Consider the following 13,158-nt stretch of genomic DNA (forward strand, 5'->3'; position numbering starts at 1 on the left):
AGGTAGGTTGAATTTTTTTTCTAGTGGATGAGATAATTTTCTGGCATGCTCTTTGTCTTTTCAGAGTTGCATTTAATGTTTTCATTGATGGACAAAGTTCCCAATGGAATCGAGCCAATGTTGAAAGATTTAGAGGAACACATAGTGAGTGCTGGACTAGCAGATATGGTAGCAGCTGCTGAAACTATTACTACTGTAAGTTTTTTTTATAAAAAATATATCATAGAAATAAATGCTTGTCAAGATGAGAAAATAAAATGGCAAATACTTAACACTGTAAGCGAAATAACATCTACAGTGTGGTATCACATCAAGAAAATATTCTTAGTGGTTTAGATCTACAATAATTCTATTTATGATATTTTCTCAGCACATTTATGTGGTTACGTATTTGAATCTATTTCACCAATGTAGCATTTTGGTTAATTTTAAAATTTTTCTGAATGTGTTATACTTCTAGGATTCTGAAAAATATGTTGAACAGTTGCTTACACTATTTAATCGATTTAGTAAACTTGTCAAAGAAGCATTTCAAGATGATCCACGATTTCTTACTGCAAGAGATAAGGTATGTGACCTCACTGGGGTTTTTTTTGTTTTGTTTTTTACTAAAAACGTCACCATCACAGTTTACTTTTAGTCAAAAAGTTTCCCTCATTAAACAATTAAAATTTCCAAATAAAGGATTGGTCATGTAGAGCTAACTCATTTATCTTTACCATTGGAGGAGAGTGCAATTTATAATGTAAACATCGTTTATTTTTGGTTTTGTAATATATTTTGTACCTGTATTTAACTATGTGTATCTATTTTTTGGAAGCCTTTTGGTTCCAGAAAAAGGAGCTGTCCAGTTTCTGTATCTTAATCTCCTGCCTAGAATGCCACCCTGCTTTGCACACTGTTCTAAAGAATTAAAATCACCTCTGAGAATAAAGCAAAATACTTTTCTGAATTGAATTGTCCTCTTTGTAGGTCACATTTAGTAAACAAAATATTTATCAAATACTTACTATATAGGACATGTATTAACCAAGTTTTAGGTAATAAAGAAACATAAAAGACACAATCCTTTCCCCCAAAAAACTTCTAATATAGATGAGGAAATAAGACATGGGAGAGAAAATTGGTTTTAAGAGGAACTCCTATAGGTTATAGGCCATATGAAGGAGTGAAAAATACACAGAGATAGTATTAATAAAGGATTTATCATCTACCCTTTTTCTTTTTTCCAACAAAAACAGTAAAATAAATTTTTTTTTGAAAGCTAACATGAATATACCACCTGTGGAAAGAAGCTTTAAATACTTTAATTGATACCCTGATTAATATTATGCTAATATTAGTGTCATTTTCTTCTTCTGTTCTTTCCTTCACATCATCTCTAAGTACTGTAGTGTGTAAAATGCACTCCTTTTATTTAACTTAGCTCATATATTGGGCCTCCATCTCAATGTCCACCTTACTTACTACTCTTGAGGGGACAACCACCTTAATGATGACAGTGAAAGGTTTGGTACTTGTCCACTAGACCTCATCCCTTTAATTCTTTATCTCATTTAGCCCCCATAAAGAGAAGTTAAAATTAGTTAGATCACTGCCTCATCGTTCTGTTGTATTTGAGTGACACAGGACACTTGGGTAGTACCTAGCAGAGCTTAGCAGAATCAGAATAATCTAGAACTTGCTTTAACATACTTGCATTCAGGTTTTGAATACCCTAATATAAATTGGTGGTGAGTTTAGCATTTTGGGTTTCTCTTTTCAGGAGTGATATAATGTGTAAAATTGTATGCTTCTGTCTTTGCTTTGACATGTAAAATTCCAGTCTGCCCCTTTAATTAAAGTCCTTTTTTTCTTCATCTTCACTGTTAGCTAAGCTACCCTTTCTCGAGTTCCTTTCTTCCCTTATCTTCTGTGACTCTGTACTCATGTTTTTACTATCATTAACCTACTTGTTTTCTTTCCTGGCTTCTCATCCTCTTTCCAGTCCTTACAAATGGGTAGACTTCTGTCCTTGATCTCTTTTTCTGCATTCTGTCCTTTGATTATAACAAACATTCTTGTTTCATCTTCCAGTTGCATGGTGGATATCTCTGCCTAAGTGTCTTACTGGTACCTGAGACTCACCATTCAGAACTGAACTCATCTCTCTGCTAAATCTGCCTCTATGCCTAATTTTTCTTAACTGTAAAGTTACTACCATCCTCCCAGTCTCTCAGGATTTTAATTTTTGGAGCCATTTTTGAGTCTTCTGTGTTTCTAATGCCACTCAACTAATCAATAGTCAAGTCATACTGTTTCTGATTCTGCAGTCTCTTGCACATTTCTCCCCTTCTTTCCATTCCTGCCAGCACCACCCTAGTTTAGACACTCATCTCTTTTCATTTATACTGGTTTACTGTTTTTTTAACCACTTCACTGGTCTTTCTGCCTCCAGGCTGTCTTCCTCTCAGTCCATCCTTCCAGCCTTAGATCATATTTCCCTTCATATATTCCATATTCTAGCTAAGCTGGATTTGTTTTCTTCTTCCCATTCTTGTCCTGCCTTCTCCCATTTCATTATTTTTATTTATACTGTCACTTCTGCCTGGGAAGGCATTGCCATTTATGACCACACTAGCTTGAATGTGGCCTATTTTTGTCTATCCTCAGAAGCAAAGTCGGGTCAGGTCTAGTTGGAAATTTGGTACATTGACTTGGAAAATTAGTACTAGAGTCCTAGAAAAGGCAGTAAGCTGTAGTGGAAAGAGTGCCTTGCACAAAATAGATATTTAATACATTTGTTAAATTGAAAGAGCACTGAGTGTGGAATCAGACTACCTGGGTTTCAGTACCTTCATGTCTTACTCCCTACTTGTATATCTTTGGGCAAATCAGTTAATTTTTTTCAGACTTAAGCCAACTTAAGCTTAGATATTTTCAATTTGAAAACTCCTTTTGAAACAAGAGAACACATGCTACAATTTTTCCTTTACCTTTGTTAAATAATTTTTTCCCATTTTTCTTTAATAACCATAAGCTATACCATTTTTCTGTTCTCAGGATATATTACCCAAGTATAGAATCAAACTTAAGTGACCCATAAGCACCTGGACTTGCAGCTGTCTATTTTTTTCTCCTTACTTCAGATGTCCTCATTCTGTTACGATGGGCATCCTGATATTGGCTCCCTCCATACATTATGTTTCTCTTCTCTCCTTTTATTGATGTAAATAGTATTCACAGTACTGGGGCAGCTTTGCGCAATCTGTCTCTCAAATTGACTAGTTTGTCTGATAAAAACTTAGAGTAGTATGACCTGCCAATCAGAAAAATGGTCTTTATTCCCTGACAATTCCCTGTCTCTAAGTTCTGTGATCCTGTGATTACTCTCTTTTGAAGTTTCTCCTTTCCTTCAAGGCCCAGTTGAGGTGCCATCTCTTCTGTTTAGTTTTTTCCAACCCCCTGAAGAAAATCTCTCCCTCTTCATATTTCTGATAGCATTTTAATTGGACCCCTCCTTTGTGCTTTTCACATTCCCCTTTATGTTGGACATCATGGTGGTTTGGAACTTGGAGTCAGGAAGACCTGAATTGAAATCTGACCTCAAAGATGTATTAGCAGTGGGATACTGGACAAGTCATATTATTTCTCTGTTTTAGTTTTCTCATCTGTAAAAAATAATAGCATTCACCTTCCCTGGGTTTTGAGGACTAAATGAGTTAACATATATAAAGTACACTTTTAAACCTTAAAGTGCTTTAGAAATACTGGCCAGTATTTTAAATGATGATGATGTAGTAAGATTGTAAGCGTCTTTAGGTTTATGTGATATTCATCTTTATATGTCCCTGGTACCTAGCACAGTGCCTTACACATAATAAACACTTGATAAATGCTTGTTGAATTGAATGCTAACAGAAAATTCTGAATTTCTTATGTGTATGTATTTTAAATGTTAAAAAGTTTTTGACATCTCATTTTAAATTATTTCTAGGCATACAAAGCAGTTGTGAATGATGCTACAATTTTTAAACTTGAGTTACCATTAAAGCAGAAAGGGTAAGGAAATATTTGTTTTTAAATGAAAAAATGATTAAATTTACATTTTGAAATTTACCATGTTCATCATACTGACCTTCATTATATTTGTTTTGTGTAGCTTATCTAATAATAAGCTACCTTAAAATCATTTTTTTTCCCAGTTTTTAGATTGGGGGGAAATACTTAATTGTTGAACTTTCCCTTTAGATTATCTCCTCTCCCAAGAAAAAAAATTATTAGAATAAACAAGAGAAAATACTAAATTTTTGGACATTTTTTCTTTGCTACACTTGTTCCTTATGTGTATCCACAAATGTGTGAGAACAAACCTGCTCACGATTGTCTTCCCATCTTCAAATCAACAAACTGAATCTATGCAATCTCTAACTTAAATAAAAATGTACTCGCATTTTTAAGGGTTTCTCATTTCAGTGTCAGTGAATGATTAACTTAATAAAATCCTTTTTTAAAATTTTTACTTGAAAAATAAAACCAAATCCTGAATTGATTTTTCTCTGAGCTTAAGCAAGTCCAGTCTATTTATTTGCAGGTGGAAGGCCTCTGCACTGAAGTCGTTAAAAATGGACCACTTTTCACATGTAAGCTGAAGTTAGTACAGATATTTTATTAAACTTATTATGTAGAGATCATTTTGAGGGTTTTTCCTTTATACTTCAACTCCTTCATTCCCCTCCACCAAGAAATCAGGAAATAATTTATATATAGTAGGGAGTAGGGTATTTTTTTTTGTTATTTCACATATATTTTCCATTATCTCTGATTCTACATATGTGGTAAACCTCACTGACTTGGCTTACTTGTTTTAAGGGAAGACCAGCCTGAATAAGTGAAGTCCAAATTACAGAATTTTTTAAAATGTAGTAAGGTTTGTACTTTAAAGTGTGTAGAATCTTCTGATTCTGTACTTAGACAAACTCCCTTAGATCTGCCTTAATGTATACAGGATAATGCAGGTTAAGACTAAGCATTCCCTTCCAGGTCATCTTCTATCTACTCTGCTGTATGTACTTACTTATTTATATGTCATCTCCCTATTGTTAGACTGAGAGCTTCTTGAGGTCGGGGGCTATTTTTGCCTTTCTTTTATCCTCAGCACTTAAAACCTGGCACATAGTAAGTACTTAATAAGTGCTGATTGATGGGTGGATGGATTCTAGATCTTCAGTAACTGCAGCTGCAAGTTCAGGGTCTAAGGGAGCATTGCTATTCCTGGGGTTCTTGGGCTCAGGGTCCTGGGTTGTCCCAACTAGAGTCTGAGGGGAAGGGGTTGATAGCCGAGGTGGTTTAACCCTCCTGGGATGTGCCACCCCTCCCATCTCTCCCTCATATGCCTTATTGCTTCACTTAGACTAGTTTAGGTGTGACAAATTATACATATAGATTACACTTATTTTTTCCACTTGCTTTCTTTGTCCTTTAAATATCTATCATGATACCAAATATCATTGGTTGTGTTAAGTCTTTAAATGAAGAACACATTTATTTTAACTCTTTGAAACAAATTAATTGCAGAATTCCATGCACCTGTTTTTAACATTTTTGTTGTTGATAATTTTTGGGCTTAAATGTGGATGAGTTCCACGTAAGAGCTGCATAAGGCTACTAGTAGGTGTTTAACTGACAATCCTGCAATTGTCACAACTACAGACCATCTTTCAATAATGAGTCACCCAACTACAAAAACTTTAGAGATTGGCATCTCAGGTGGAATTGGGAGAATTTCCTTTACCTCTGAAATAGGATGTAGAATAAAAGAGATATAATGGAGGAAAACAGGTATATTGTGCTGCTATCAACTTCTATTTTTTTCTCTTAAAATCAAGGTTTAGCCAAAGAATTACCCTGTGGACTTTGTTTAGAGTGGATGTGTATAGCTTGCTACAACTGCACTTGATTGCCTGGGCTTGCTTTCCTTAATTTAGCCATTAGGAAATTGTGACTGTAACTTGGAAATTAGTTTTGTAGGATGGCCATCCATGTGTTTTCTGAAGATATTTTTCATTGAGTAAATTTTTAGAAATATGTGTTATGTCACAGCACTCTGAAATATACACAAAAGACACTATTCTTGTTTTAAAGAAAGCTTATGCCCTAATAGGAGAGAATGAAGGGGTTGTACCATGTGGTTTCTGAGATTCTTTTCAGCTCTAAAATCCTGTGTTCCTAAGACACATACACAAAAAGGTATATTAGAAGGTAGTAGATGATAAGTGCTGTGTTAATGATACAAACGGTGGTAAAAGATATGTAATCCTGCAGTGGGTGAGAGTTAGAGGATATGGTCTGCTTATTTTCTCTAGGTTTTTATGAGATTGCTGTTTGGTTCTTTTCTTTGTGTCTATCCAGCCATTCCTTTTCAGTTTCTTTTGTTGGCTCTTCAGCATCTGTCCTGAGTCCCCTTCTCTTTTCCCTCTGTACCAGTCTCATGTGGTGAGACTCCTCTGGTTTCAGTAATCATTTTTATGTAATTGATTCCCAGTTTTGTATATCCTGCCCTACACTTATATTATTAACTTCCTCTTTAATCTCTCAAATTGGATGTCCCATAGATATCTCAATCTCAGCATATCCAAATAGAACTAATCTATTTTTCCCCAAAAAACCTTTCCCCCCTTCTGAATTTGCCTTTTATTGTTGAGAGCTCCACCATCTTTCAGTCATTTGGGCCTGCCACCTCAACTACCCTGTTGCATTCACTCCATATATCCACTCTGTTGCTGTCTTGTTTCTATCCTCATAATCTCTCTTTTTTTTATTGGTAAATTTATGCTTTTTTAAATTTTATTAATTTATTTTTAGTTTCCAACAATCACTTCCATATGCTTTTGAATTTTAAATTTTTCTCCCGCTACTTCCCCACCTCCCTCCCCAAGATGGCATGCAGTCTGATATAGGCTATACATATACATTCCTATTAAACATATTTTCATGTTAGTGACATTGTAAGTAAGACACATCTCTCTTAATGATTCCCTTCTTTCCGTTCATATAACCAACATCCTAATTTGGACCATCATCACTGCACACCTAAACTTTTGTACTAGCCTTCTAACCAGGCTCCCTACAAGTGTCTCCAGTTCATCCTCTGCTCAGTTGCCAAGGTGATTTGTCTAAATTGTAGGTCAAACCATATTATAATATTGCTAAGTGAAGTCTATGGCCTTTCAAGCACTTGTAAATGTAAATGTTTTTTAGAGATGCCTAGAAAAAGCCACTGAAGGGGCAGTTAGGTGGCTCAGTGGATAGAGCACCGGCCCTGGATTCAGGAGGACCTGAGTTCAAATCCGGCCTCAGACACATAACACTTAAAGCTATGTGACCCTGGGCAAGTCACTTAACCCCATTGCCTAACCCGAAAAAAAAAAAAGAAAAGCCACTGAATTTGCAAGTTGGGAAATTATTATTTTAACATTAAGGAGACTTGTACACTAGAGAAAACCACTATATGACTTGGAGTTTGGTTGTTTTGGCAGAAAACAAAAGCAGAGTGGCCTTCCAGCTCCATATGCACTTCATTGACAAATAGGGTATTTTAACAGAGGGCATTGTGCAACTTATTTAATGTATTTTGGCTCTTTTTGCACCTGGCTTATAATCAAAACAGCAGTAGAAAAGATGTCGAAAATTAGCCAGGATTGTATTACAAGAGGCTTGCACAGTGCCAGACTTTTAGTACATCCTTAATAGATGCTTTTTAAGTCAAAGAGTTGGAAATTGAGGGAATGCTTATCAATTGGGGAGTGGCTAAACAAGTTGTGGCATGTAATTGTGATAAGAGTCCTATTGTGCTATAAGGGGGTGTTTTCAGGAAAACATGGCAAGGACATACATGATATGATACAAAGTGAAGTGAGAAGAACTGGGAGATCATCATATATAGTAACATCAGTGTTGTAATGATGATCACTGTAAAAGACATGGCTGCTACTGTGATCAATACAGAGATCCAAGACAGTTCCAAAAGACTAATGGTGTAAAAATGCTGTCTACTTCCAGAGAGATAACTAATGAACTCTGAGTGCAAATTCAAATATGATTTTTTAACTTTGTTTTTCTTGCTTTTTAAAAAAATATGGCTAATATGGAAATGTTTTATTATTTTACATGTATGATTGATATATCATCTCTTCTCAGTTGGCAGGGGGAAAGGGTAGGAGGGAGAAAATTTGGAACTCAGAATGTAAAAAGAAAAGAATACCCAAAACAAATAATCAATTGAAATGTTTAAAAAAATGCTTATTAAATTGAATTGTTTGTGAATTATGTAGAGAATGATTTATATAGGACTCAAAAGAGGGAGATGACTTCAGGCTGGGGCAATTGAAGAAGAATTTACAAAGGAGATAGGCTTTGTGCTGATCTTGAAAGCTAGGTAAGATTTAAAGTAGTAAAAATTGAGATATTGACAATCCAGGCACGTCAACTAAAGTGGGAACACAGCATCAAAAGCATGCTAGGGAAGTTACGTGATAAAAGCTATATTTTAAGAAGATAAGTGTAATAGTAATACACAGAATGGCTTAGAGGTGGAAAATACTGGAGTTTAGGAGACTGTTGGATTGATTTGGGCATAAGGTGCAATAAGAGTCTGAACTTGTATAGTAGCATTTGGGTGTAGAAAGAACGGAATGGGTACATGCTAGAGAGGAATTGTACAACATAAGAACTTAGTATGTAAAAGACTGGTTGCTCAAAGAATATTCACAAATGGGAATGCAGTTTAATGGACTGCCTGTATTTGACTTTTAGGGTTGGATTAAAAACGCAACCTGAATCAAAATGCCCTGAACTCCTTGCCAATTACTGTGACATGTTGCTAAGAAAAACACCACTAAGCAAAAAACTAACCTCTGAAGAAATTGAAGCCAAACTTAAAGAAGTGGTATGTGAATTTTTTAATATTGTGGTCATTTATTTAAATATCCTTGTTTTGATTTTGGTCTTTTTCTCATAGCATCCATAAAGGCTTTAAGTATAATTAATATAAGAACTTTAGTGTTAATATAAGTTTATCAGTTTTTCACTTGAAACAGTTTTACCCAAAGGCAACATTTAGAATGAACATCACCATGTTGCTTTCTTCTTATTTTACTTTTGCAAAACTTCTTTGTAAAGAATAAGGTGGAGCCCAGGTGCTGGGAAGTGCAATTGTTAGCCATTCTGACCGAATTTCTTAAGGTCCCCAAATGATCATCCAAACAGGAGCTGTACAAAAAGAGCTGCTCTATCAGCCTCATCATTATAGGAACAGAAGGGGAAAAAAACAGAAACAGGAAAGAAAATAGGAGTGAAAACAGTCATAAGGGAAGACAGGAAAAAAGGAAAAATAGATAGAAGTGAGGGTGAACTATTCTTCTTTAGCTGGAAAATTAACCAGCTGTCTTGAGAATTCTAAGAGTCTTCTTTTTATTTAACGAATGCAACTGGGTAGTTTGTCTCAATCCCAAAACAACTTGGCCAGCATTTTAAATAGAAAACCAGTAGTCCTGCCAGGATTATATGAAATTAGCTACTTAGAAGAGGCCTTCTCCTACTGCACTGTTGTGTATTTGGGGTGAGATGGGGGTCAGCAGCTAAGCAGGCAAGAAACTGAATGTGGTTTTGTTTCCAATGCAGCTCTTGGTACTTAAGTATGTACAAAACAAAGATGTTTTTATGAGATATCACAAAGCTCACTTAACTCGGCGTCTAATATTGGATATCTCTGCTGACAGCGAAATTGAAGAGAATATGGTAGAATGGCTAAGAGTAAGTAACTCCAATGTTTTCATATGGTTTTTCAGTTCCTTATTTCTCAGTTTGGAATACAGTAGGCGTTTTGTAGTATGTTTTTTGAAGTTAATAGATTTGATTAATTTTCTGAACCTTATGAGCTGCCTTCTTTGGGGAAGGGATAGGAAGGAGATTTTATAAAATTGCAGATCTATAAATGAATAAATTAATTGACTTTAAAATGATAGATTTTCTGAATCTGTAAAGTTGCCTATATAATTGTGGACACTTAAGTGAAGTTTCCTGTAATTCAGAAGAAAAAATAACCTTTCTTCTCTCTGCTTTGTTTCTTTTATTTCACCCCAGCTAGCAAGTTAGTGCTGATAGTTGTTTGTGCCTTCCCCTTCAAAGTTGCTTTCTATGTACTCTGAATTGTTCTAATATGCACTGATGCACGTATGTTGTCTCCATTAGAATATAAGCTTCTGAAGTCAAAGATTGTTTTTGCTTCTTTTTTCTAACCTTTGACATATCACAATCATTGACACATAGTATTCCCCTTAATAAATACTTGTTGATTGATTGACTTCATACAGAGGGCCAGCAGCAGGATTCCTTTCTGCTTTATGAGAGATTTTTTAGTTTTAAAGAACTCTGAATGCTTAGAGTTGGAAGTATCCTTAGAAGTTATCAAATTCAATTCTCTTAGTTTACAGGTGAAGAAACTGAGGCCTAGAGAGATCAAGCTGCTTGTTTAAGGTCAGATGAGTAACATAAGTGGCATAGGTGAGATTTGAACTCAGGTTTCTGACTCCCAAGTTCCTGGTTTTCTAATGCTACAATTAATAATATCTGTGATATTGAGAGAATAAAATGAACAGATCTTTGTGAACTGATATAGCATAAAGTAATCAGAAACCAAAGAACAGTGTAGATGATTATTACAACAATGAAAATGGAGGATCACTAAAAGGAAGTTGAAAATTGAATAATTTTTTAAAAATAGTGAAGGTTCTAGAAAACAAAAAATAAAATATACCTCCTCCCAATCAAGAGGTAACTAGGAGAGAATTGTTCTATATATTACTAGATGTGGTCACTGTAGTGTTTTTGCTTAATTGGCTTTCTTTGTCACAAAAGAATATTTATTCATTTCTTAGAATTTCATTTTTGAGAACCTCCTAGTCTTCTTGGGTGGAGACTTTGAAATGATTCTGTGTGTTGTTTTCTCCCATTAGAATGTTAGCTCCTTAAGAACAAGACTGTCTTGATTTTCTCTTTATATCTCTAATGTCTGCACAATGCTTTTGCACATAGTAAGCGCTTAATAAACTTTTAAAATTTATTCATTTGTGACTGATATAAGGGCAAAAAATTAAACTATAAGTTTAAAAAATTGAATCTGATTCTTAGAAATCATTATGATATACTTTTGCCTGTATTTTAATATGTTCCTCACCTCAATTTCAGTTCCACATACTACAAATTCTATCTTGACTTATTCTCTAGAAATAGAATTTAGTATGTTTTATAATTATAAAACAGCTTAATTGAAATGATATAGAAGGGGAGCTTTGCCCTATCTTGGCAGAGGCAAACAGATTGTGAGATTGTGCCATTCCCCCTTCAGTGTTTCACATGCCTTCTTGAGGCTTATCCACATAACCTTAGCGACTGAGGGGCATGTCTGGAATTGAAAGGGTAAATTGTCTGGAAGCTCTCAAGTCAAGTCAGCAAGCATTTATTAATTCCCTACTGTGTGCCAGGAACTGAGCTAAGAACTGGCTATACAAAGAAAGGCCTAACTTTAAAGAACTCACAGTCTAATGGAGGAACCCCCAAAAAGATTTTAGAAACATAAGAGGGAGAGAAACACAAGCTGGCTGTCTTCTCCTGCAGTGTATAAGCAAAGCCCCTTACTGTCCTTAGAGTTAGACTAATTAACACACACACACACACACACACTCTCTCTCTCTCTCTCTCTCTCTCTCTCTCTCTCTCTCTCTCTCTCTCTCTCTCTCTCTCTCTCGCACTCACACACACTCACTCTCACTCTCCCCCTCACCCGAGTTGTAAAGAATTTGGGCTCAGTTTTAACAACTAAAGGTGACGATAACTCTCAGCTGTTAAAGTTCACAAAGCCTAGTTACTACTGCATATAGAGTCTTAGGGAACTTTAGCTCCAAAAGGGCTTTACCATATTACAGAAGTTTAGGTAAGAAAACGGAAATGAGAGCTACTAATTTACTTTACCAATTTACATTTACTTAGGTGTTGCTTTCTTCACTGTTTTTAAAACCATGTGAATTTGCCATAGTTTTTAATGGTGACTTTCTGAGATGTTCTTTTTCTTATATGCATTGCATCTTCATAAAGCATCACTTGTAGTTTGTAGTACATTAAAAATGAACAAAACCAAGGTTGCACTTGACTTGAAGGAACATCCTAAATATTGAGCAGAGTATTAACATTTTTATTTAAGAGTTTGTTTAATGTGTTAATTATAATAAAGAAATTTACCACCACACCCACAGAGCCAATATTCAGTTTCAGTTAAAGTTTTAATTGATGTTTATTTATTTTCTTGTCTGTATGCATAGGAAGTGGGTATGCCAGCAGATTATGTAAACAAGCTCGCTAGGATGTTCCAGGACATTAAAGTGTCAGAAGATTTGAACCAAGCTTTTAAGGAAATGCACAAGAATAATAAGTTGGCTTTACCAGGTACTATTTTGTAGTCTTCAGTTTTTTTAGTGGATACTTTGAAAAAAAATCTGCTGTAATTTTAGTAACTTAAAAACAAACATTGAATTCAGTTCAGCACACATTTATTGAACCCTGACTTTGGATAGCTTACTTTGTGTGACAGTTCATAAAACCAAAATGAACTAAAGGAATTAAACAATATTTGAGATATTCATATATCCCTCACCTTTTGAGCCTGTTATCATGGAAGATAGTTCCTGTATATTTCAAGACACATCTCTTAAAGTTAGTCAGAAACAGAATATTGAACTAAAGGAATTACTGATTTACTTAGTGGGGCATTTTCTTGGTTATAGAGTCCCTTGTATTTATCAGCAAAGTACATCTATATTCTAATTGTTATGAGCTTCCTAATTGGCTTTTATATATCATATATTTCATATTTTAAAATATCTTGCCTATAGCTGATTCAGTGAATATTAAAATTCTGAATGCTGGTGCCTGGTCCAGAAGCTCTGAAAAAGTATTTGTTTCCCTTCCCACTGAGCTGGAAGATCTGATCCCTGAAGTAGAAGAATTCTACAAAAAAAATCACAGTGGCAGAAAATTACATTGGCATCATCTCATGTCAAATGGGATTGTAAGTATATTTTGTCCTAATTTTTATTGTGTAATGTTTATCATCTAATACCAATT

At 34.9% G+C, this 13,158-nt stretch overlaps 1 protein-coding gene across 1 annotated transcript in view; it reads left to right on the forward strand.

Annotated features, from left to right (window-relative positions):
- The window catches only part of CUL5 (cullin 5), an 85,848-nt gene that overhangs the window by 63,352 nt on the left and 9,338 nt on the right, over positions 1-13,158 (forward strand). The window contains exons 9-15 of the mRNA XM_020996110.2: positions 65-195; positions 461-568; positions 3,977-4,041; positions 8,794-8,926; positions 9,661-9,792; positions 12,357-12,480; positions 12,927-13,102. Of these exons, the coding sequence (XP_020851769.1) occupies positions 65-195; positions 461-568; positions 3,977-4,041; positions 8,794-8,926; positions 9,661-9,792; positions 12,357-12,480; positions 12,927-13,102 (869 nt within the window). The remainder of the gene's footprint in view (positions 1-64; positions 196-460; positions 569-3,976; positions 4,042-8,793; positions 8,927-9,660; positions 9,793-12,356; positions 12,481-12,926; positions 13,103-13,158) is intronic.

Source organism: Phascolarctos cinereus, unplaced genomic scaffold, assembly GCF_003287225.1.
Source record: "Phascolarctos cinereus isolate Bilbo 61053 unplaced genomic scaffold, phaCin_HiC Scaffold_726;HRSCAF=1367, whole genome shotgun sequence".
Taxonomy (NCBI): domain Eukaryota; kingdom Metazoa; phylum Chordata; class Mammalia; order Diprotodontia; family Phascolarctidae; genus Phascolarctos; species Phascolarctos cinereus.